This window comes from Talpa europaea (assembly GCF_964194135.1).
Source record: "Talpa europaea genome assembly, chromosome: 8".
NCBI lineage: Eukaryota > Metazoa > Chordata > Mammalia > Eulipotyphla > Talpidae > Talpa > Talpa europaea.
The window spans coordinates 60,413,735-60,441,172 of NC_140075.1; the positions used below are offsets into that span (position 1 = coordinate 60,413,735).

A 27,438-nucleotide genomic window follows, 5' to 3' on the forward strand; every position below is an offset into this window, starting at 1 on the left:
GAAGTCACGGTTTGTACAAATGATAAATCAGCTCAAACTGAACATGTTTTTGTCCTGCTGTGATGGAAGAAAAACACATAAAACAAACTGGGTCTTTCTGAACTGAAGGCTGATTATTATATCCATTTTTAGAAGTTTGGGTGCTAACTAGTGTACTATGCTTAAAAATCACTGCAGTAAATCAAATTAGGGAAAGGGATAAAAATTAGTTCATATGAAATGAACTTAATAAATACATAATTCTTCATGATATTTCAGTTACCCAGGAAGCTAGAGACTACAGTATAGAAGATCAGTAAAGAAAGAACTTTCCTATTTACAGTGACACCAATGCAGACCTCAGAATCCAGGTCACTGAGGCTATAAATAGCAATAACAAGGACAAAATGTAAGCAAACAGAGGTTTCATTCTTCAGCTTTAAATTTTTCCTAAAATCTCAACATGTTTGGGGCCTCTTCTATACAAGGATTTTATCATACAACAAAAAATCTCAAATGAGTATCAACCAGACTACAAAGCAATATAAAGGCTTAAACGAGTTCTCCAATCTTTTCATTAGGACATATAAACGCTACTCTAGCTCAGTTACCTGGGTCCTTGATGCAACACTCCCCCCCCCCATGAAATATAATTTGAGTAGTGTATGTTGGTATGCATAATGATTATGATTCTAAGAAATCTATACCTAGTACATCAGAGGGGTTTTGTGGAGGCCGCTGTGAAACAAAGAATTTGAATAAACAATTATAAAATACAAAAATAAAAAAACCAGGTTATTTTTTTTCTCCAAATTCCTGGTTTAATAAGGACTTGTTTATTTTGAGAAAAAAAGGTCCCAAACATCAGGCTGTTCACAAAAATAACCCACAGTATCAACTTTAGAAAACAAATTTTAAGACTATTACACTATTTTTCTAGAGGATGCATTTGACATGCCAACTCTCATTCACAAAAATACATTGTTACATCTGTGTTGACCATCCCCACATAACACTCTTATGTGGAGTATAACACACATACCTCTAACTCAAAGCTGCTCTCAGGTGCTACTCAACTAATGAGATTGCCTTTGCAGTTAGGGAAGCAACTACTGAACTCATGTTATGAATGAAAAGAACTGTACTCCCTGCATAACAAGAGATTATTTTGGAGACAGTTGATAAAAACCATACATCCTTTTTATTGTTAAGTCATAAAGAGGTATCAAAATTAAAAGCAAAAAATTACAGGGTGAGACTTAACATAACTACTAGGAGCGTCAAAGGAAGTGAAAATGGGACTAGGCGCAGGGCAATATGAATTAATGAACATGGGAAGGACAAGGATGGGTAGAACAGTGAGCATGTGCTGAAGATACTAGGGGAGAGGATCTGGTGAAAATTTTGATTTTAGACAAGCGCCTAGGTAAAGAAATAATGGGACAAGATTTCTAAACCCCACTATGTGCTTAAGAGTCATCCTCGCCATTGGCGCTGTCTCTGTCATCCTCTCCTTCCTCAGCCTCTTTTTCATCATCCTTGATCAACTCCAGCTGTGAGAAACAGACACAAACAGGATGGAGTTAGAGGCACTCCATGTGTCCCTGATCCCCCCTCCACCACCTCTTTCTTTCCTTTCCCGTGGTTTTCACCTGGTCATCCCCCCGATCTTCATTATCATCATCATCCAGTAGGTCCCCCTCCTCAGCAGAGTCATCTGCACCCCCCTCAGACTCCATCTTCACATTAGTCTCATCTTTCTTCAGGGAGCTGCTGCTCTGCTCCTCTTCTGACTTATCATTCTTCATCTCTACTGGGGATGAGAAGGACAAGTCTGTCTAGGGGCAAGTAATGTCCACAGGATGTAGACAATCCCCACTACTGATCATAGATGGCAGCACAAGTCTAAATCCTCCCACACAAATGCCCTTCCCAATTCAAAGTCCCCAAGCTTCAAATTCATTTGCTTTATAGCCCACTATTCCAATATATACTTTCAACTGTCTTAGGTAACTAACCCAACTTTATACCCAACAACAGCGGACCATTTACCTCCTTGTTTGCTCTGTTCCTTTTCAATTTTTTCCAGGCTTTCAAGTAGAGAATCCACTTTTTGTTTTATCTGGGTCAACTCCTTCTTAATGGTCTGAAGGTCATCTCCTTTCACTTTAATATAACAAAACCCTAGATTAGAATCAAATATACAGAAGCTACCAGTTACTAAATACCTTCTTGCTAAACTACACACCAGGAGCCAACAGGAGATCCCTGGGGAGCCAGTACCAGACTATCCCCAGTAAAATGGGGACCTTTGCTCTTTCATTTGGTAGTTGAAAACTGAATCTCACATCTACTTCCTTAGCAGTAGCATGCAGACCTTTGTTGGCCTGCCAGAAAACTTTAATCCTTCTTTTAAAAAAGATTTTATTTATTTATGCATACAAGAACTGGGGTGTAGGCCAGAGGTGCAATGAGAGGATTCACCAGAGACAGAGTGGGGAACAGAACAGGTGGGTCCATTGTAATTCACTGCTGAAGGGAGCAGTGGGTGAGACAAGAGAGGTCTGCTGTGCCATATGTGGGTTGGCTCCCAGCCGGGGTTCAAACTCAGGCTACAGTGGCTGGGAACAGCTTGATAGTGCTGAGACTTTAACCCCTGTACCACCCAGAGACCCTTTAATTCTATTTAAAGCATTTTCTCTATGTTTTACTGATATACGTTTCATACATTTATTTATTTATGCATTTAAGAGCTGGAGTGTAGGCCAGAGGTGGGGAGGAGAGGGGTGTGGAGAGGATTCACCAGAGACAAAGTAGGGAGCAGAACAGGCAGATATGCCTTAAAATACACGGCTGAGGGGAGCAGCGGGTCCGAGACAGGAGAGGTCTGCTGTGTCATGTGGGTCACTTCCCTGGCAGGGCACTGAACTCGTGCTACAGTGGCTGAAGATTAGCTTCATAGTGCTGAGACTTAACCCCTTGCACCACCAGGGAGGCCCTGTTTCATACATTTAATAGGTGCCTCAACTAATAGTCTATAATGACTTCAAATTACCAAGGTTGTAGGGATAGAAGGCAGACTGGAATTGGCCCCTTAGTTATTATCTACTTGCATTATTTTGATTATGCAAGCCATTTATACAAAACCTGAACATGATTAACTGCATTAATTCCACAATTTCAACACAGAAGAAACAAGAATCACAAAAATGAGTAATACATACACTTTCCAGATTTGGAAGAAGAGCCTCGCTGTCCACTCTTAGAATTGAAGCCACTTTTGCCCCTTCGTGATGTGTTTCCTGATACACGCTGGCGTTTCGAGGGCACTACAGCCCGAGCAATAGGAGGAGGTGGAGGAACACGAGCGGGGTAACTGTACATCCTATTGGATAGAAGGAAAAGAGAATTCCTTCATAATTAAAATTAAGTCGGCAAGATTCAAACAGTGACTTAATAAAATAATGAATATGCATCTCTCTCAATCATTTTTTTGCTAATTTCATTCAAAAGGACAGTAAAAACTTTCACTCTAGTATTTTTAATACTGTAGTCACTTTTCTTCAAGAAAATATCCAATTAACATTGGATATATTGGCCTTAAGCACTGGACATAAAAAGGTTCCTCTGTACTAAGCAGTAGTAAGAGAGTATTGTGTTTTTACAATATGAATGGCTTTTATCTATCTGTTATTTACACATACATACTACACTAAGCAGTTTCTGTACAAAGTACATCATCGTTAAATAAAGTACACCATCATAAAGGACCGCAACTAACTATATCTGTAAAGGGAGGTATTTGCTACTAGCTAAATCCTTGATCTCTTCATCCAAAGAAACATACAAATCATTTCTAGTGATATTAGGTTGAATCACAAAGAATCGTCAATAGTTAACTACTCTTGGTTTAATGAACAGCTGCTTTGTATGTTAGCTGGGTATAAGGTACTGCTATCAGTTGTAACAAAATTTAAGCATAAGCCCCACTTAAAGCTAACAGTTTAAAAAATATTGTATACTTTTGTTCATTATCATTATTACAAAATATCATTATTTAAAAAAATTCCACTGCCTAGCATATATTTAGCTTTCAAAACTCATTGATTTTTCTACTGCTACATCCATTGGAAAAGCAACCCAATGACTGCTAAAGATGTATCAACATAATGGCTTGGTATTGACTCTCACAATAAAGATGGATTCAAAATACCAACAAAAATTTCTTACATTGACATTAGTTCAGAAAATTTCAACATTACATATTTCTATTTTTACAAGAGTCTATGGGGACATAAGAGGTAACAGCAGGGGGAGAGTGGGCGGGGAACTTTTTAATTCTAGTTCTGGGGTTTTTAGCTACTAAACTCCAAGGCCCAGGTATTCCTTAAACAAACAACCTCAACCTTAAACAAACAACCTCTAACTGCTTTCCCAATTTCAAAGGTTTTAAGGAACAAATATGATGTATTTAAACAGCTTTGAAGTTTTATAAATCATATATTACATAATTAGACTCCCTCATGAACATCTCCTTAGTGACTAGTCTTCTCTGAATTTGTAACTGTTCACTGCTGGTGGTAGTGAAAACATTGGTTTTATGGTCTGGCTATCATACCTAATTCTTTTCTGGTCATTTCAACAATCTAAAATATTTCCTTTTCATTGAGAACAAAGTAGTATTTTATCTTTATTATTAAATATAGTTTTAAAAGTTTAAAAAATTATTTTTATCATTATTGTAATAAAATGTCATTATTTAAAAAATTCCAATAGGGAACACTTTTAAGTATGATCCCCAGAAAATAAAGTTTATTGATTTAGAAATCAGGAGGGCCTTGTTTCCAGAGGCTTCTTCTCAATGGTTAAGTATTAACTGAGTTGTCAGTTTTACTCCATTTATGGAAATAAGCACAGCTATTCAGTAATTTTATCATCATTACCATCTTTCCCTCTTTACATAAGGCTTTATTTTTTTGGTCTTATTCCAAAGTATGATTCAGAAACTGTAAAATATCAGCATTTTTTTTTGAAAAGACAAAAAATAACAAAGATTTAATACATATATACCCTATATACATAGCAGAGATTAGGCGTGACTGAGTAACTCACCCATATGGCTTCAGACACCATCTTAATCGCTTAATTAAGACAAGAGATGTTGGGAAAAAGAAGGGAACTTCAATATGGAGTATGCCAAGGAAGGCACAGCAGACAGAAATATACAGATTAAGTGCTGCCTTCTCCATTGAAAAGAGATTAGGTCTTCCTGGTACACACCCCTACAGAAATGTATATGTAAATGTATTTTTTTCAAAAGCTACTTTCATCTAGCCTTCAGAGCCCCTCCCATTAAATGAAACTTTTAAAAAAGACATAATAAGTTGTGGTGGTAGACTTTTGATCCCTTATAGGGAGCTTACAAAATGTAAACATGGGGTAGGAAGGTTATGATAGCTAGCCTTCAAAATAGCATCTCCTAGTCTTTTGGTGTGTGCTGCTTCTCCCCACATGAATATTAGCATTCTTAAAGTACTATCCTGTGGGTAAGGTGATGGTATTTTAAAAACAATTTCCAGAGGCAAACAACAGTGAGTTATCCAAATCTTTGGGCACAGAACTGAGATCTCATGCTAAGCCCAGCTGGGTTGAGTGATCTCACCTACTCCCCAACCTCATGTACTGTCACGAGCACCTGTCTCAAAGCAATGAGCCAGCTGTTCTAGACTCCATATATAGGTAAAAACATTGAAATTTCCTTTTGAACCATACAATTCAGTTGATCCAGTTAATGGCCATAATGAAAATGAGGCAAGAAATGCAGTTTATTTTCAATCTCTGGAACGGACCCAGAAAACAAAAGGGAGAGTCAAAAATTCTAGTTGATTGAAAGATCAACCGTAATGTGTGAAGGGCTCTTTGTGCCAAAGAACTTAACTGCCACTCAAACACAAATAAACTCTCAAAACACAAAGATTTCTCCTAGGGGGCCTCCCTGGTGGCGCAGCGGTTGAGCACTGGGTTGCGAAGCTGCCCACAGCCTCTGCAGCGCCGGTTCGATCCCCGGCTGCTCCCCGGCCACTGGAGAAGGGTCCCACATGGCGCAGACCTCTCCTGCCACCCGCTGCTCCCCTCAGCAGTGTGCTTCGGTCCTTCTGCCTGCTCTGCTCCCCGCTCTGGCTCTGGTGAATTCTCTCACCCTCCCGCAGTTCTGACTGTACCCAGTGCTTGTATAAATAAAATTTAAAAAAATAAAATAAAAATAAATAAATCTTAAAAAAAAAAAAAAGATTTCTCCTAGGAAGTTTAAGGAGAGACCATGTCGCTGTAAAGTATCAAAGTGCATGACTGTGAATGTCAACTGTGATAGCCCTTAAGGTAAAAGGGACAGATAATAAAGAAGCTCAGCATGACAGCTGCCAGAACCATACAACAAAATTAAGCTTCCCCTTGAGAAAAGCTATACAGCAAGTTACAAATCTACAATGGCTACTATCGCCTATTGATAAAGCCCTATTGTTAGTAGGTCTTGATGAAAGTTTCAGCACCAGAGAAATATGCATAATCCCCAAGAGAATTATGACTATACCTAAACCAGAAATTGGATACCAAATGTTGATAATAAAACCTATAGCAGTAACAAAATGTAATTAAAACACCATTTTAAAGAAACAAAAACATTTCTGAATGTACAGAAGCTAGATAATTATTTGAACTGCTAAGAAAATTTCTATCCTTACCTCAATGCTAAAACCATAAGCATCACTAAATATTTACTAAAAATACAGGCTTTCAAAAAACAAACTTTGGGCTTCCCTAGTGGCGCAAGGGTTTAAGACACTACCTATGAAGCTATCCACAGCTACTACAGCACAAGTTTGATCCCCGGCCAGGGAGCAACCCATATGGCTCAACAGACCTTTCCTGACTCACCTGCAGTGTACTTCCATCAATCTGCCTGTCTGCCTATTCTGTTCCCCACGGTCTCTGCTGAATCCTCTCACCACCACCCCCCACCTCTGGCCTGTACCCCAGCTCTTGTATGCACATAAATAAATCTTTAAAAAAAAGTAATAAACACTTTTTTTTTTTTTTAAAAAGATCCATCTACCTATGCATACAAGAGCTGGAGTACAGGCCAGAGTGGGTGAGAGGATTCACCAGAGACAGAGCAGGGAACAGACAGGCAGACTGACCCAAGTACACTGCTGAGGGGAGCAGCAGGAGAGCCAGAAGTTTGCTGCACCATGTGAGTTGCTCCCTGGCCGCTGGGGATCGAACTCGTGTTACAGAGGCTACTGACTGCTCCACAGTGTGGTGCTCAACCCCCTGAGCCACCAGGGAGGCCCGGAAGAAGCAAATCCTGTCTTAGAAAGAAAAGTTTATTTTAAGAAAAGACAAAGACTCCCAGGTATAAGGTACCTACCTGGGAGGGGCCAAGAGCAGCCAACACACACACATTTTAATCACTACCAAAACATTCGTTGTTGGAAAAGTCATGATGCATTTTTCCTACGTTTTTCAAAGAAAAAAATACATCCTGGCTTTCCCCACAACCCAACAGAAACCTGAGGTAATATGCTAGTATTAATTCTATGTTCTCTGGAATATATCTATGGTACCATAGTTGTTTCCTGTCTTAAAGAATTGGGATTATACAATTCTAATATAATTTAATCCAAGTGTTAGGAGATAGCATATATAACAGAAAATTTTCAAGATGAATTTTCATCCTGTTGGCCATTGATTATCCTAGAAAAGGTACTGACTTAAGAGAATACTATGTGTGGATTTTAAAAATGTCTGAGAATCCCTGAAATTGTCTGCCAAAAATATATGAATGTACCCATTTATTAAAAGTTAAAATTACTGATGCAGAAACAATTCGTTCTATGTAAGCTAATTGGGACCAAATCTAAAGTACTATGCGCTCATTTCTGAGACAACTGCTTTACATTTAGAGAAGTACAGAGAAAAATATGTACAAGGCCATGATGAGATTCAAAAGGAATGATTTTAAGAACGAAAACAAGAGACCAATGAAGAAATAACACATAAAATGCAATCTGTGGGCTATACCTAGAGGAACTTGTGCAAAACTATGTGACAGTTTGCAAAATTTATAGTGTTTAAGAGCCATGAGCAGATGTCCATACTAGCTCCAATAATGACTAGCTGAATGAACTTCCAATTGATGACAGATAACCAGCCTCAAACTCAACCAGAACGCTGATGGAAATCAGCACACTAGTGACTTCTTTAAAAAGAGTTTAGGGCCTCCCTGGTGGCGCAGCAGTTGAGCACCAGTTCGATTCCCAACCACCGGGTGAGGGTCCCACACACACAGCGCAGAGACCTCTCCTGCCCCGCCCGCTGCTCCCCTTAGCAGTGTACTTCGTCAGTCTGCCTGCTCTCTCCCCTCTCTGGCTCTGGTGAATTCTCTCACCACACCCCCACCGCGCTTCTGACTGTACCCAGTGCTTGTATAATAAATAAATCTTTTAAAAAATAAAATAAAAAGAATTTAAACTAAACTAAGGTTCTGAGTGAAGATCTTCTGTTACTATAATTGTTCTCATTCCTTCCTTATCGATATGCCCCAAACTATGACAACCTAGAACTTCAACAATAGCTTTCCCTAAGTATCATTCCAAGCAAAACTTCAGAATATACCATTACATAACATTCTGTACAATTTTGTAGAGAAGGCCTTTACAAACTTAATCTTTGGCATTTTGTGGACTGAAGTTTTAAGCATTATCCTCCATGAAAAAAAACTATCAGCTACTGATAACTCACAAATACCAGAATGAAAACTACTGAAAAATCTAGCTCTCTGCTGAAAAATAATTGCTCTCTTTGAACTTTACAATATATATAATCTGGATACTTCCTTCCCACTTTTTATAAAAGTGGCCTGCACCCCAGTTCTTATATGCATAAACACATCTTTAAAATTTTTTTCAGCAAAATGTAACTATGAAATCACATCATGAAAAAAAATGACCCCTCCCCCAAAAGACTTTTCATAATTGTATCTGGAATTTGTGTTTAACAATAAACCATCTGGCTACATTTCTGTAATGTGTCTTATTTCTAAATTAAGACAATTTCTAGATATTATTTGTAAGCATTCCACTACTAACACGCTGCCTGTTGATTCTGGGATAAACTGAACTGGACACAACTGTACAGGTTTTGTTAATGTAATTTATGGATTGCATGCCAATTATCAAAGCAAACTGGTTATATTTTATGTTTCTTAATTTTCTCCATGGTGCTTTTATCCAATGATCCACTGAGGACATGGATTACCAGTAGAACAGTCAATTTGGTAACAGCAAACACTACTAGTCTAACTGATAAAGGGACTAAATGATGATTAACAACTATGCTGTTAAGGATCCTTTGACGTATATGGGAACTCAAACTGTTATATTTAAAAAAAAAAAAACAAAAAACACCTTGTAAAGGGGAAAAATAACAGAGGTTATTACCACCTCTGTGGCTTTAAGAATCTTCCCCAAAAGAATACTACATTTGGTTGGGAAACACCACATGCATTCCTACTTATAAAATGCAGAAACTGGGCCTCCCCAGTGGCGCAGTGGGTTGAGCACTGTGCTCTGAAGCTGTCCTCAGCCTCTGCAGCGCGGGTTCAATTCCCGGCCGGCCAGTGAAATTCCCACATGGCATGGCAGACCTCTCCTGTCTCACCCGCTGCTCCCCTCAGCAGTGTCTATGGTCCGTCTGCCTGTTCTGCTCCCCGCTCTCTCTGGTGAATTCTCTCACCCTCCCGTGCCTCTGACCTGTACCCCAGTTCTTGTATAAATAAATAAATCTTAAAAAAAAATAAAAAGAAATAAAATGCAGAAATCAATGGTATCAAGTCAACAATCTTCTACGAGAAAGAATTGTTGATATTGGTACTTAGGGTATTTTTGCAAATTCAAAGATGTACTTGACTGAAAATTGCTCCATTTAATTATTTACAACCGTTTTGAAGGGGAAAAATATTGAAGGTACACATTTTACACAGTTCATTTTGAGATACACTCAATTTTTACAAATTTTAAAATAAGAAAAGCAGTAAGAAAATACAGCAATTTGTTCAGTTGGATTCATGGGAAAGCTATGTTAACACAAAATTAGACACTGCATTGAAGACAATTTGAAAATTCACATAAAAACTTTCTGAAAAATAATTTGGACAATGATGTGCTGGTTGTTCTGAGTCCTAAATCAATCTGTTCAAAAACAGGGCTGAATCCAAGACTACCCTAAGAAAAGCAATGAATTCCTATTTTTGCTTCTGTTTATAAAGCTTTCTAGCCAGATGATGATCTTTTCTAGATTCCTCAATTTTCAAAGAATTAAAATATTACTCACTAATAGTTCTCATCACATATACTTCCATATGTCACTTTGAATCTTTCCCAAAGACAATGTCTTAAAATGTCAGCGTGGTCCATATTTTTATTTTTAGAACAGCTAACTATAACAGTATTTATAAAGAACACTGTTTATACACCCTACTTTTAAGAACATATAAATAAAACTATTCATTCCTATATTGTCATTTTATCAAATAAGAAATTACACATCTTTCCTTCCACTATGAATAAAATATCTCTTAAGGAGTTGTCTGAGAAAACAGATTTGCGGCTGCTAGGGGATAGAGTTGAAGGAGCTGACTACAAAAGAACTTCATAGTGAATTCCTGGGAATTATGACGCTACTTGTTATCTTCATTACACTGGTAGACAAATGGTAATCCATGTCAAAATCGTAGGTTTTGTTATTCTATGCTATCTCCAATTTCTAGCTTTCTAGTCTCCTGAATATCCTTTCGTTTCTTCACCACACCCACCATTATCAAAACCTACCTTGTCTAGGTCACCAGTAATCGCAATATTGCAAAATGAAGTGGGTAGGTCTAAATCTTCACATTATTTCCATTTCCAACGTTACTTAACAGTTCTTCCTTTTATTCTTTCAGTACATAATTAGACAGGCTCCAGAACACTTCAATCTCCCTTCTATCTCCATTTATCTAATACCCAACTTTTTACAGTTGCTAGGCAGATGACAGCTTTGGCCCCATGTAACTAATTGCATACTTAACATCCCTTGAAGTGGATGTCTAACAAGGAAGCCGATAACATGTCCACAAGTATGTGATATTCACTCCTAGTTCTGTGTTTATGTTCTCCCTTGCCCCAATCACTATTTCTGTAAATGCCAAGCACCTAGCTATACAGGCCAAAAAACTTTGGTGACATTTTTGACTACTCTCAGTTCTCACATCTGTACATGAATTTTTCTACATTAACTTCAAAATTCAAATACTTCTCACCACCTCCTTGGTTCTTCCCAAAATGAATGCTTGTGTATTATTATTCTATTGACCACTTATTACCTATTCTGAGTGATCTTGTTATAATACAAATTAGATTCTGTCACTCCTCTGCTCAGAACTCTCCAATGGCTTCCCATCTCATTCAGAGTAAAAGCTTAAGACACATACTGTGTATCATGTGTTCAATCTACCCATCTGTTTTTCATTACAGAACTCGAGGTTCGCAAAACAATGCCTCACAGTGAGATCTTAATACCTTTTGAAAAAATAAACGTGTTTCCTAAATTTGCCTCAAGGAAAGAATTTATCACAAATGGTAACATTAAACCATACTAATATTTGGAAATCTAGGAGAATGAGTTTACCTTTTTTCTAACTTTATAAAGACAACTGGACAGCACAAGTTGAATATAATTATTTACCACAAAATTAGCTTTTTCAAACTATTATAAAATCAAAATCTGATCTTATGCTTACAATGGATATGATCTGAGATGATTATGCCAGGCTTGTTATAATCACTGACATAAATTTTCAGACAACTTACCCTGCTACTTTATTTCCTGTAGCTTATTCATCTGTTCCCCTTGCTGAATTTCACTAATCTCATAGTAGCAATACATTTGTTTCCTTCAAGGCAGTAAAGATACTGGGAAAAAATGTTTTCCTGCCTATACAATCAAATTCTAATTAATAAACTGTAACCTAAGAAACAAAGTCCAAGAGGTTATTATTAAAGTGTAATCCTATTTATCAAAAGTATATATTCCCTATTTCAAAAGTAACATTAATTTTCTGAATATTCTTTCAACATTGTCAGCTTTGATGCAAAACTATAACCTGGGATCTCTGATTTCTTCTAGGAAGAGTAGTCTCTAGTCATTGCAATTCTCACACTTAATACTCAAAACTCATTTGATCTAGGGCCTCCCTAGTGGAGCAGTGTGTTGAGTGCAGCGCTGTGAAGCTGTCCACAGCCTCTGCAGCGCGGGTTCAATTCCCAGCCAGCCAGGGAGATTCCCACATGGCGTGGCAGACCTCTCCTGTCTCGCCCGCTGCTCCCCTCAGCAGTGTACTTCGGTCCTTCTGCCTGCTCTGCTCCCCGCTCTGGCTCTGGTGAATTCTCTCACCCTCCCGCACTTCTAACTGTACCCAGTGCTTGTATAAATAAATAAATAAATAAATAAATAAATAAATAAATAAATAAATGTTTAAAAAAAAGACACCTGACAGATTAAAAAAACAAAACTACTCATTTGATCTAATAAAACTAACTTCGCAATATTCTAGGGTGGCACTGTCCAACTTAGTCACTTACCCACATTTCAAGTGCCAAGCAGCCGTATGGCTAACATTAGCACACTAACATGGGGCAGATATAGAAAAATATTGTATCACGGAATTCCTAATGGGAAGCACGGTTCTAGTCTGTTGCTTCCACAGACCTTTACCTACTGCCTATATGGCTTTCAAAGAGAACATAAGATTCTATGATTTTTTTTCAGTTTAACAAAATACTCCACAAACCTTGTCTAATGTCCATAGCATTAATTGATAATTACACAGTTATAATCACAAAGCACAATGTTGAAACTCATATAAAAAAGCTGAAAACAGGGTCTCCCCAGTGGCACAGCAGGTTGAGCACAGAGCTGTGAAGCTGTCCGCAGCCTCTGCAGCACCGGTTTGATTCCCGGCTGACTAGGGAGACTCCCACATGGCGGGGCAGACCTCTCCTGTCTCGCCCACTGCTCCCCTAAGCAGTGTACTTCGGTCCGTCTGCCTGTTCTGCTCCCCGCTCTCTCTGGTGAATTCTCTCACCCTCCCGCACCTCTGACCTATACCCCAGTGCTTGTATAAATAAATAAAATCTTAAAAAAAAAAAATCTGAAAACAATTAACTTTACAATGCCAATGTCAGATATTCTACTCAGAGACTTACATCCAGAACATGCAAGCCTACAATACCAAGAAAACAACCCAATATAAAAATGATAAAGAATGAGAATACATTTATCCAAAGATTAATAAACCATCAACAAACACATGAATATTCAATAAGATCACAGGCTAACAATACTACTCCCCCCTGGAGACTACAATGGCTTATATAAAACTGGTAATAAAATAAATGTTGGCAGAGAGATATAGAAACTAGAACCCATATATGGACAATGGGAATGTAAAATGATTCAGCTACTTTGGAAGACAAATTGGTAGTTCTTCAAAAGGTTATCCTAAGACCTAGCGATTCTACTAGGAGGTATATACCTAAGAGAAATGAAAACACATGTCCATGCATAAATTATTCAAAGAGGTAGTCAAAATGTGAATTAACTCATGACCACTAACTTGATGGACAAATAAAATGTATTATCCAAAGTGAATATAATTCTTTAGCAATAAAAAGGAATGTGGTACCAGTACATGTTACAAATGATGAACCATTATTCCAAGTGTAAGAATTATTCTAAGTGGAAGAAATCAAACAAAAAGTCAAAGACACATTTTCTGATTCTGTTGAAATGCTTCCCTTCAAAGAAATACCTTCTGCCTAACCAACAAGATATGCCCAAAAGAAATGTTGTATTAGTAAAAAATTTAAATCTGGTATTAACAGGTTCACACTGAAGTAAATTCATACTGATTCATTATGCCTTCATCTAAAATCCTTCTGGCACCTATATAAACAATTTCCCACAAGAAAGATACAACCAACAAAGTGACTCTGAGCAAATGAATTACTTTAACTTATTATGTCTAAAGTACCTTTTCCCCACCTGAAATGACAGGAAAAGTAGCATCTTCTCCAAGCAGCCAAGAACCCTTTTGTTCTCTGAATCCACATGCCTTTCTTTGTACCTAATTTGTACCTAATATTTAATATATAAATATTTCATGTACTCTCCCTTCATACATGATACTATGCTCTCTCAGGTCCAGTGTTGTTCAAAAATGTTAAAGTGTTACGAGGGAGGCAACACATCAGCTCCTCTAATTCGGTAAGAATGGGTGGAGATGAGGTATGAGTAATATCTTCAGTCCATATTCTCTGTATTTTTTTACTTTTAACAAGTGAATGCAAAGCTTAAAATTGTGGGCCCAGAATATAACAGGAGAGAAAACATTAGTTTACAGACTATGAATGGTTGGCCTCTTTTATCTGTCTTGCATTTCAGTGGAGACTCCCGTAGCACTGCACTTCACCTTAACTACTTTTCCCCACTATTTACCAGACTACCTTCCTGAGAAAATTTATACAGCAAGTATTGACAACACAATTGCATCGCCCACCTCCACAAATTCTAAAATCTCAAATCCTCCAACCTCTGGTCACATAACCTTTAATAATATAATCCTAATGATGAGAGGTAAAATCTCAGTTATATATTTGACTGTTTTCTCCCTACAAGCACCTACTTTCATAACTTACTCCCAATCATACCAAGACCAGTCTATCCTCAGAGATTTTTTTTTTTTTTTATATAGAGGCATGCTTTATTTATTTTTTTGCTGGTTTGTTTTTGTTTATACATGCACTGGGTACAGTCAGAAGTGCGGGAGGGTGAGAGAATTCACCAGAGCCAGAGCGGGGAGCAGAGCAGGCAGAAGGATCGAAGTACACTGCTGAGGGGAGCAGCGGGCGGCAGGAGAGGTCTGCGCGCCATGTGGGACCCTCCTCCGGTGGCTGGGGAGCAGCCGGGGATCGAACCTGCGCCGCAGAGGCCGCGGGCAGCTTTGCAACCCAGCGCTCAACCGCTGTGCCACCAGGGAGGCCCTCCTCAGAGATTTTTCCATCTTCAATCCATCCCAACATTTACAATGGTCACTACATAATTTATCTTCTCCACTTTTTTTTTAAAAAAGATTTATTTATTTATTTATACAAGCACTGGGTACAGTCAGAAGCACGGGAGGGTGAGAGAATTCACCAGAGCCAGAGCAGGGAGCAGAACAGGCAGACTGACGAAGAACACTGCTGAGGGGAGCAGCGGGCGCGGCAGGACAGATCTGGGCACCATGTGGGACCCTCGCTGGCGGCCGGCGCTGCAGAGACTGCAGGCAGCTTCGCAGCCCAGCGCTCAACCGCTGCACCCTTGGGAGGCCCTTCTCCACTTTCTTTTTTCTAGCCATGAGGTGGTTTCTAATTGTGTCTGCCTGTAGGACACAATTACTTAATTTGCCATACAAAGACCTTAACAACCAATATTCTTTCCAATTACACCTAGTTGTGCCCCCAAGGGATAGTCGTAACTCAGTATAACCTTTGTAAGAACTGCCCTTATCCTACTTGCTTAAAAATCTAAGGCATATCAGAGGCAAGTTCAAATACAGGCCTTTGTTTGTTCCCCACTCTGTCTCTGGTGAATCCTCTCAACGAGAATCTGGCCTCTACCCAGGTTCTTGTATAAATAAACAAATCTTTAAAAAACACCAATCAATAAATCTTTAAAAAAATAAATAAATAAAACACACACACACACACACAAATACAGGCCTTTGTGAAACTATCTGTGTCTCATTAAACCTTAACAGGCAGTTTATACCTCTTTAAACAACACAATCCATCTTTCTCTACAACAACCCTATACAATGCAGAACACAAAACAGTCCCTATTAATTTCAAAGCATCTTCTTTTCTGTATCATATTTTGTTCTATGTGTGTGTTGCATTTGATCTGTGCAGTGATGTATTTCATTCCTTTTTCTATTCATGGTACACTGGCATATCTACTGAATGTATTTAGATTTATAATCTTTGAAACTTGATCACTAACACCAGAACAAAAGTACACATCACTGTTTCTCCTAACAAAACATCAACATTAATCACCTGTTTTCTGTCATTTAAAATGTTTCTCCTTACAAAACAATCAACACTTACATTCTTACTCAAGTTAGGCTAATGATTAAAATGTCCAATAACTTTATGAAATATTCTGGTTTCCTTTCCCTCTCCTCCACCAATGCCATTAATTAAAAACAAAATCTGATCAAGCCTCCCAATCATACGTGCAATTTCCAGGAATATGCTAAATACCACAAAATACAACCTACAAAAACAAGTTTGGAAAACTGACCAGGATAGTGGATGAAATTAAGTCAAAGAATTTTATTATTTTGAGTCTAAATCATTTTATGGCTATGTTTATAAAAGGTGTCTTTACCTTTGACTGGTATACCCTTATTTTTTATTTTATTTTATTATTTTTTATTTATTTTTATAGAGACATGTTTTATTTATTTATTTATTTATTTATACATGCATGCATGCATACATACATACATACATACATATACATACATACATACATACAAGCACTGGGTACAGTCAGAAGCACGGGAGGGTGAGAGAATTCACCAGAGCCAGAGCCGGGAGCAGAGCAGGCAGAAGGACCGAAGCACACTGCTGAGGGGAGCAGCGGGCGGCAGGAGAGGTCTGCGCGCCATGTGGGACCCTCCTCCAGTGGCCGGGGAGCAGCCGGGTGCCGCAGAGGCAACCCAGCGCTCAACCGCTGCGCCACCAGGGAGGCCCTATACCCTTCTTTTTAAAAAAAAAGATTTTATTTCTTTTATACATACAAGAACTGGGTTGCACACTAGAGAGGTGAGGGGGGTGAGAGGATTCCCCAGAGAGAATGGGGAGCAGAACAGGCAGATCCATTGAAACACACTGCTGAGGGGAGCAGCAGGTGAGACAGGAGAGGTCTGCTGCGCCATGTAGGTTGCTCCCTGGCAGGCCTGGGATAGAACTTATGCTGCAGTGGCTGGAGATAGCTTGACAGCGTTGTCTTCAACCCCTGCGCAAGCAGGGAGGCCCTACCCTTCTCTATTAAATGTATGTGAATTGAAATGTTCCGTAACAGAAAAAGGTTAACTATTTAAAAGGATGTTTAGAAAACCAATATCAACCATTCTTTATTTTACTGTGCATTACTTTGGAAGATGATGGCCACACATAATTTGAAAATGCTAGTTGTGCTAGATCTATTAAGTTGGGGGTGGCAAGTGATAGGATATCCATAAGCCCTTTCATTGTGAAACTGAAATTAGTCAACCAAATGTGCAGTAGTAATGTATGTATAACAGTGTTAAAAAGGTTTATAAAATACTAATTGAGAGCCATAATTTTTAGTAATTTTAACATAAGTATGTGGAGATTTTGATAATAAAGTTATCATGGTTTGGGAATTCTTGACTGTCCAAAGAGCGCTATTTTGGGGTCATTTTTAATACTATCTTTCATGTTTCCTTTAGTCTTCCTATCAACCCTGAGAGTAGGAATTATTTCACTTCAGGGACAGGAAAACTGAAATAACATTAGTTAATGACTGTGGTTATAACATTTACTGCAAAGTTATATTTACCGCAAAGTGACAAATCTTTGTATTGTTCTTTTCTCTGCTCCTTAGTAGCTACCACCCTACCATAATGTAATAGGTAAAAAACTCAAGATGTCAGAAAGCTCATTAAAAATGATTTAAAGAAATGCCAAATTTATGTCTTGCAACAGTCACATAAATTTTATGTTCTTAATGGAAGGATTAAAGGACTAAAATTACAAGTAAATACTGATTTAATCCCAATTTAGATAGTAAAGCCCAATTTTCAGAATAATTCAGAGCAAAATTTCCACCTTCTTTATTTAATAAAGAATCCATCACAATTGGAAGATAACTGTGTTACTAACTAGAACAGTAACAATTATTTTAACCTTATACCCCCAGAAAGACTGCTGAGAAGAAACTAATTCCATTTTCCTGAATATTTTTTCCTCTCTACCAGGTCTTACTAAACAAATTATTTCCCAGGCCCGACTACCTTACTAGTATCTCCCAAATCACTAAAAAAACCTATGGATCGGGGCCTCCCCGGTGGCGCAGCGGTTGAGCGCTGGGTTGCGAAGCTGCCCACGGCCTCTGCGGCGCCGGTTCGATCCCCTGCTGCTCCCCGGCCACCGGAGGAGGGTCCCACATGGCGCGCAGACCTCTCCTGCCGCCCGCTGCTCCCCTCAGCAGTGTACTTCGGTCCTTCTGCCTGTTCTGCTCCCTGCTCTGGCTCTGGTGAATTCTCTCACCCTCCCGCGCTTCTGACTGTACCCAGTGCATGTATAAACAAAAAACAAACAAACAAACAAATAAATAAACATGCCTCTATTAAAAAAAAAAAAAACCTATGGATCTGCCAAATGGCAGACAAATCCTCGCTAATAGAGCACTCTTGGGCCTCCCTGGTGGCGCAAGGGGTTAAGACACAACCTATGAAGCTATCCGCAGCCTCTGCAGCACATGTTTGATCCCCGGTCAGGGAGCTACCCACATGACACAGACAACCTCCCCTGCCCGCTGCTCCCCTCAGCAGTGTATTTCAGCCAGTCTGCCTGTTCTGTTCCCTATTCTGTCTTTGGTGAAACCTCTCATCCCTCACACCTATGGCCTGTACCCCAGTTCTTGTATGCATAAATAAATCAATCTTAAAAAAAATAGCACACTCTTCAACATCATATTCAACAATCATACAAAACATAAACCTAATTCCTTAACTCAACTTGAGCTATGCAATTTCCTAACATGCATTTATTTCTTAAAATTCTTAACTAAAAACGTTCATTTCCCTTCCAGTCTTCTGTACTATACTTGAATCAGTCTTTTGCCAGCATCTATTTGCTAATTCAATTTATCATCAGAAGTCCTTCTAACTGGTTGAGATTGTAATGGAAGGGGAAAGACATTACTCTTCACTGATGCTCTACAGTATCAAACAATACAGAGCATAACTAAGGGTATCCCCCTGACTCTTGAAAAACAGAAGTGAAGCCACCAGTGTAGGGCCACCAGTTTTTAGGATTAAATAGCAACGATAAGAATTTAAAGATTTTCCACAAACACCTAAATTTCTTCACTATTTTTTGCTTTCTATATCATCTTTCATCAATTAAACCTTGAGATTTCTTACTTAAAAGTTTTCCCAAACCTACTTACATACAAAAAGATGACATGGTCAAAGTTTTGCTGCCTTACTAATATGACTAAACATAATTTTTTTTTTTAATAGAGGCATGCTTTATTTATTTGTTTGCTGGTTTGTTTGTTTTGTTTATACATGCACTGGGTACAGTCAGAAGTGCGGGAGGGTGAGAGAATTCACCAGAGCCAGAGCGGGGAGCAGAGGGCGGCAGGAGAGGTCTGCACGCCATGTGGGACCCTCCTCCGGTGGCCGGGGAGCAGCCGGGGATCGAAGCGGCACCACAGAGGCCGCGCTCAGTTTCACAACCCAGCGCTCAACCGCTGCGCCACCGGGGAGGCCCTAAACATAATTATTATATCCCCCAAAATGAGCATATTAGAATTTTTCTAAAAGGAGTTATATCAAAGAAATAAGAATCACAGAAATACAACAACTTTTTCATTCTCTTATCATAGATTCTTAACTCTGCCTGGATATTTGAAATTCTTAGGAAGCTTAAAAAACAAACAAACAAACAAGCAAGCAAGCAAAACCCCACATCATTAAGCCTACCGTGGGGGTACAAAAATTCCCACAGGATATAGTTGGGCATTAAGTATTACTATGATGATTGGGCCTCCCCTGGTGGCGCAAGCGGTTGAGTGCCGCACTGGAAAGCTCTCGCAGGCCCTGCAGCGCGGGTTCATTCCCAGCCGGCCCGCGAGGGTCCCACATGGCACAGCAGACCTCTCCTGTCTCGCCCACTGCTCCCCTCGGCAGTGTATTTCGTCAGTCTGCCTGTTCTGCTCCCCACTCTGTCTTTGGTGAATCCTTTCACCCTCCCGCGCATCTGGCCTGTACCCCGGTTCTTGTATAAATAAACAAATAAATAAATCTTAAAAAAAAAAAAAGTATAACTATGATGTGTGGCTTTTATTAAGACTTTCAAAGTGCTTCATTAGTTTTTAAACTGTGTTCAAATAGTCACAAAAATGTGAGGAAATCTTTAAGACAAATGAAATAACCATGTTGATAAAATATGGAGACTCATACCACACCACTTACTAGTATGGCACTCAAGGCTTTTTGTAATGCAGTTCCAAACCACATTTCCAGTTCTAATTTCTGGCCTTTTAATGACTGGCTACCATAATTTATGTGCTTTTTCTCAAATACATAAAATAAACAGATTCAGTTCTTTGATCACACAGTTTACTGGCTGACTTGATGCCTTTTACCTTGACATGATAGATCAAGTCAGCTAAGCAGTTAATTTCATTTTTGCAAAAACAGTCCCAATCAAAAAAGCTATTATGTATAATACAAAAAGCAGGTATTGATCTAACTGGAATTTATTATATATCAACTACAAAAACACAAGTGATTAGAATACTAGAATTTCTGAGATGACAAGCAGCAAAGAAAAATTTAAACTGATTTTTAAATCAAGCCTAACCAATGTTCCATATACATACATACAATGCTCAATTAAAAAAATAGCAAATCAAATAAACATGTTTCCCTAGTATCAAGACTTTACAGAATGTAAATATGACAGTAACATTTTTGTATATCATTCTATTTTCTGATAATTTCAACATAACCTAGTCTAAATCCATCACTCAAAGTCATCCATAACCCATCTCTATCCCTACATCTTCCAATTTTATTTCTAATCACTCTCCAACAAAACCAAACTCTATTCTGAAGGTCAAGAAATAATTCCAATCTCCTTGCCTTTTTAACTTATCACTTAACTGTCATCAATCTACAATATGAATTTCTATACTTTATAATTAACTCTTCTTTTTAAAAATTTATTTTGTATAAGAACTGGGGTCGGTCTCCCTTGGTGGAACAGGTGGTTGAGAGCAACACTGCGTGAAGCTGTCCACAGCCTCTGCAGTGCTGGTCCCATCCCCTGCCGGCCGCAGAGCAGCCCATGTGGCGAAGCAGAACTCTCTCTGTCTCGCCCGCTGCTTCCCACAGCAGTGTATTTCAGTCATTCTGTCTGTTCTGTTCCCTGCTCTGTCTCTGGTGAATCCTCTCACCCTCCTGCACATCTGACCTGTACCCCAGTTCTTGCATGCATAAATAAATCTTTAAAAAAAAAAAAAAGAACTTGTGTGTTGGCTAGAGTGGGGAGCAGAACAGAATACACTGCTGAGGGGGAGCAGCAGGCAAGACAGGAGAGGCCTGCTGTGCCAGATGTGATTAGCTCCCTGGCCCAGAATCAAACTCAGGCTATAGTGGTGAGCGTATTGAGACTTAACCCCTACGTCACCAGGGAAGCCCCATAATTAACTCCTAAAGCAATTTGTATTTTTAATTTATTATAGATGTTTATTGCATCTATATTTCATATTAGTTGGTTTGCTGAAAGGAGACTAAAGTTTTTAAGGTTTGGGAGAGCTTCATATCGTTTTGGTGTAACAGCCTACAACGCAAAGCCAAGTGACAAGTACGCAACGGGAATAATGAAAGAACATGGATCTGTTAAATCCCATTTCATCATCAGGCAGGTGAGTTATTCTTTACTCTTATTTGGCATACTAATCAAAACAAACAAAATCCCCACTGACTTATCCAGAAAAAGCACTATCCATAAAAGACTAGACATATCCCATATGCTCAACAAAACAAATTCATTCTTTAAAAATCAATACAAATGTCACTCTACTTATTTGTAAGGTATTTTTCACTTTGTTTTCACAGAAAAGGAAAAGTTCATTACTACAAAACAGAAAAATAAAATGGTTTATAACAAATGGCATTTTACCAGAAAAGACACACAAAAAAGCTTTAACATACCTGTCATAATAATCCCGTTGGAAGTCATAGTCCAAGTCAAAAGAGGAGCTGAAAAATAAATACCAAAGAGGATTAATTTGGAGTTGGTGATATAAATTCACAACAGCAGATGGGAAAAATAAGAAAAAAAATAAAAACAAACAAAAAAACCTATGTCAAACAAACCACAACAAACAGATCAACAGATAGCATGGAATAATCCCCACCATTCAAACAATAGATCACTAAATCCTAAATAAGTTTAGGCCACTGCAATACAGTGTCTAAATTGTAAATTTATATAAAAGTCTGCTGAAATTTCAAATCAAATCATAACAGCTAAAATAACATTGAAAAATACAACAGTAAACTAAACATTCTTACATCACCCTTCCCTTTCTTACTGCCCAGCAGCTTCTTAGAAGCTAAACAACTCTTCATGAAGAATTACAATGCTATAAATACCAAACTACTCTTTACTAGTAAAAATCTAAAGAAAAAGGGCAATAAGGAACTATAGTAACGCAAAATAAATACTTTTACACAGATACTACAATTAACCCTCCCCACATCCAGAAAACAGATAGAGAAGATGCCCACTGATGGACACAATGCAGTTATAAATAATAAAGTTCCGGACCTGAGTAGAGGGGACGGAGAAGGGTGTTCTGGTACTGACCCGTACATCTCCGCTGCAGATCGTTTCACACCTGCTTTTCCTCGGTTCACTTTTGGCTCTGCAGCCAGATTAATATCTGCAAAAGCAAAGATGTTAATTTTAATTCTGATGAAAAGGTTTGGAATTAAAAATACAACATTTAAAAAATGTACTTAGTCATACAAATCAACTAAGGTCTAACAATATATATCATCTTTCCTTACATAAAAGAGGCTCACGAATTCTTACAATGCTAGAAATTAATGCTTCATTTCCTATGTTCTGTTTTCTTTATGTATCACATTGTCTTTGGTACGTCCTATCCTCAGCTTCCACCTCACTGAACTGCCCTACGCAGAGCACCCACTGTTTCCCTCAGTTACTAGGACAGGAGAAGTGTTGACGATCAACATTTGCCTTTGCAGGAATTAATTCTGTGCATTTAAAATGAGCACAATTACATTAAGAATAAGTGAATAACCTAAGAGATTTTAGAATATATAATAACTCATAAATCAATGTGATTTAAGTATGGTACATGTACCTTATCCCCAAAGGCAAACTTTTATTCCCCTTGTAAGTAGAACCAGCTGTAAAACTGCATAGCAAGTGCTGCTTAAGAAACTCTATGCAGGGCCTCCCCTGGTGGCTCAAAGGTTGAGCGGTGGGCTATGAAGCTGCCCATAGCCTCTGCAGCACCGGTTCGATCCCTGGGTCCCACATGGCGCGCAGACCTCTCCTGCCGTGCCCGCTGCTGCCCTCAGTAGTGTGTTTTGTCAGTCTGCCTGTTCTGTTCCCCGCTCTGGTGAATTCTCTCACCCTCCCGCGCTTCTGAATGTACCCAGTGCTTGTATAAATAAATTAAAAAAAAAAAAAAAGAAAAAGAAAAAAAGAAGCAACATCCACTCAACCTTTAAAAAAATGGAAAAAAGAAAAGCTATGCACCCAAGGGGAATAATAACTATACAAAGGTGACCTCTGATGTAATAAAAAATTAAATAGGAAAATGAAAAATTTTAAAATCCTATGCAAGCAATAAAGTGCTTAAGAACCCGCATGTGTGTGCATATACTACAAATCGAGAAAAAGTAGGAAATAAAAAAATTCTAGTTTTCATATACAACATAATTTTTAAAATATCTGTTCCAGTGTGGTCCGTTACTTTCTGTCACCTATCTACGTAAGAGTTGGTTTTCTCTCTTGTTCTAACAAGAGTCCATTTGTCATTCAGCCAAAAGCTAGTTCTCCAAAACTCAGTTTATCAAAAATAGACGTAGTACATGTCTACTTGATGAAAACATTGTATTTATGAATAACCTTCAGAATCCTAAGTTCACTAAACTCATTTCCAATTTTTAATCATCAAAAGTTTATAGCGAGCTGGAAGGGATCATGCTCAGCGAAATAAGTCAGAAAGAAAAAGAAAAATACCAGATGGTCTCACTCATAGCAGGAATCTAGAAAACTTAAATAAGGGACCAGGAAAATGAATAACTATAAGAAAGTGAAAATCAAAATCAACAAACAACTATGAACCAGAGACACTCTCTGGGGGTGGGAGCGGGGAAAGGAGGGGTTGGGTCAAAATAAGGGGGTTGTAACTGCATGGGGAATATAAAAATAAAATTAAAAAATTTATAGCAATTTTGCTTTTTATAGTTTTGGCTTTGGGATCTTATATATTTTATAAAACTAAAGATAAAATTAAATTTAAAAAACCTGAAATGTAAAAACAAAACTATCAAAAGTTGATCACACAAAACTATAAAAGTGTTTCATGTAATTCCATAGAGCTGAGTCAATATCCAGAGTAGATTACATATTTATAATTAAAAAACCCCAAAGTGTAAAATTACCAGTAATCTTCATTAAGCTATAAAAATATAGGTGTGGGTTATTTTGAAACTCTGGCGCAAAGCACACATAAAATTTTATGTGGTGGCGCAGCAGTTGAGCGCTGGGCTGCGAGGCTGCCTGCAGCCTCTGCAGCGCCGGTTAAATCCCCGGACGCAGGCGAGGGTCCCACATGGCGCGCAGACCTCTCCTGCAGTGCCTGCTGCCCCCCTCAGCAGTGTATTTCGTCCGTCTGCCTGTTCTGCTCCCTGCTCTGGCTCTGGTGAATTCTCTCACCCTCCTGCGCTTCTGACTGTACCCAGTGCTTATATAAATAAATCAATAAATCTTAAAAAAAAAAAAAAATGTAAGAAGAGACTCCCTATTCTACCTACTAAAACTAACCATAAGTAATTAAAATTTGTTAAGAATAAACACTTCTGGTATACAGACTGTGGTTTCTAAGGAAGTACTTCTGAAAGGAGCTGTTACGGAAAGTGGCAAATAGGTCAAGAAATATACCAGATGACCTGGGATATCATGTGATTCCAGAAAGCAAGGAAAGAAGCAAAGCAATATTACAAAAGTAATGACAATGACACAGGAATCAACTTGAAGTAAATTCCACTGAACTAAAGAATTATTTTGAGCTCTAAATAATTTGCAATTTAAACTATATAAATTTATGAGGATACTACTAAAGGTGATAATTACATTTGAAAGTTGCTAGAGTACCAATTCATTACAAGATTTGAAAAAGATTTATTATATTGCCTGCCCAAGTATCTGGGGAAAACTAACATTGAGTTCATTTTAGAAAAATTACAGTTAATAAATGCAGAATGAATGAGGAAACCCACTATGTTGTGAGCTCTAATGAAATACCTAAGCAATGATTATCAGTGGTGACCATAAAAGATAAATTAAAGACAAAACTTAATCATGGATCAAAAGCTTTCCCTGAACCCACAAATTATTTTTCATAGTACTAAAACTGGGATATAAGTCCATACAATGTTGTAAGATATGAAATTTTAGCTCATTCTTCCATAGACACTTGATAGATGGTAAAGTTTTACATACTCTGTGTTTTCCTCTACTTTCAAGTATAGAAAAAAATGCACATGAAAATTTCTGCGCTCCAAACTTTCATTTTAAATGTTAAGGATTACTTGTTCTCTAACTTCCAATATTTTCCCTTCCCAATTCATTGGGGTTGGGATATTAAAAACGGCATTTGAGAAATGTTATATTCAATATGAAATGCTGATGTTTTGAGTAGTATTACGCAAACACTTAAAAGTCATTCCAGTTAGAAGAGAAAGGCAAGTAGGAAATGAAGCATAAATGAGCTCTAAAATTTACTGTACTAATAAGCATTAAAAGTGCTGAACACTGTGGCGCGGCGGTTGAGCGCTGGGTTGCGAGGCTGCCCACAGCCTCTGTAGCGCCGGTTTGATCCCCGGCCACCGGGCGAGGGGCCCACAAAAAAAAAAAAAAAAAAAAAAAGTGCTGAACACAAACTCTTGAAAATGCCAAAAACAAATGGAATTCTATCATTGAAAGCAGTGACTATTAAATTGAAAAGGACAATATATTATCAATGCAACTAGTCATTCGATGGCACTCAAAACATTGTGTGCTTATTCTTTTTTATTCATAAACAGCAACAATAAATGGACTTGTCTTAGATAGCCTTAGTTTCCTTAATATTCACATTCAAGAACAAAAGCTATACCAAATCACTATGATTCTAACAAACCAGAAACTGGCAATTAGAAAGATATTTAAAAAGATGAAATTCTACTCTCACCAGTGTGTTCTCCTCATGTGTTAATAGTATAATATGTAATGTGAACTTCTAAAATTTATAATATAAACCATTACCCTGAACTATGCATAGATATTAAATACTTGAGTATCAACAAGGATACCCAGATTGGGGGAACTAATACATAAAACAGAGAGTTTATGCTCTAAGATAGTTGCAGCAGTATGTACTTTTGATTGAGTGTAACACATTAGACTTACATTGCCATTCTGAATTAAACTTCATAGTATTACTGTCATTTTAACATATGAGAAAATTTAAGGCTCAGTGATGCTACAGTGGCTACCCAATACACAGAATTGAGAAGTCCCAGTACAAGGCAAGCAATTTGACTTCAGTGCCCACGTGTAACTAATCTATAGTCTCCCTTAAGTTGATCAGGAGCAGCAGGCCACTGTCATTTAGGCAGCAACTGCACATTACAAAATAATGCTCTTACCCCTCCCTACCTACTTACTGAAGACTGACAACTGATGGTTATCCAGTCTCTCCTACACGAAACAGCATAAAAGTAAAACCCTTATTTGACCTATTACATACCTATTAACGTTATATGGTTTTATTAGACTTAAGTTCCATGCAGAAAACTTAAGACCATTAATTTTATGGAGAAAATTAAAAGAAAAACTAAATTACATCATCAATAAAAAAATTAACCCAAACCTTACCTAAAACCTGGCCAGCAATCATTCTGCCATCTTCTCCTGCCACAGCAGCGCGGGCATTTCTTTCATTAACATATTGAACGAAGGCAAAGCCCTTATGAACAGAGCAACCCACAATTTTGCCATATTTAGAGAAGATTGCCTCCACATCAGACTTCTTCACCACAAGAGTATTGAGATTCCCAATGAATACACGGGAGTTCATGGAGCGAGGATCTGTCTTGTTTGTAACATTGCTGGCCATTGTCTTTGATGGTAAGGTTCCTCACAAAGCTGAAAAACTAGAAAGAAAAAAATTGCATTGAGATAAAAGGATGCTAATACAAATAAAATAGTCCTTATAAAACTTTCTTATTTTGAATCACCATGACTATCT

General features: G+C 38.1%; 1 protein-coding gene across 6 annotated transcripts; it reads right to left on the bottom strand.

Moving 5' to 3' along the window:
* Nucleotides 1-1,448: 1,448 nt before the first annotated feature.
* Nucleotides 1,449-27,360, bottom strand: HNRNPC (heterogeneous nuclear ribonucleoprotein C; the record flags this gene model as incomplete). Of its 6 annotated transcripts, none has more annotated exons than XM_084239923.1 (7): nt 27,066-27,360; nt 22,755-22,830; nt 22,097-22,144; nt 3,204-3,364; nt 2,032-2,145; nt 1,632-1,789; nt 1,449-1,532 (listed from the first exon to the last, which is right to left on the bottom strand). In XM_084239923.1, exons 1-7 carry the CDS (start codon nt 27,304-27,306, stop codon nt 1,449-1,451), a joined length of 882 nt encoding a protein of 293 aa, XP_084096049.1. In that variant the 5' UTR covers nt 27,307-27,360. The 6 variants fall into 6 exon arrangements, with proteins under 6 accessions (XP_084096049.1, XP_084096048.1, XP_084096047.1 ...); XM_084239922.1 differs by having other exon boundaries at nt 1,632-1,792; XM_084239921.1 differs by having other exon boundaries at nt 1,632-1,813.
* Between the last annotated feature and the right edge of the window lie 78 nt (nt 27,361-27,438).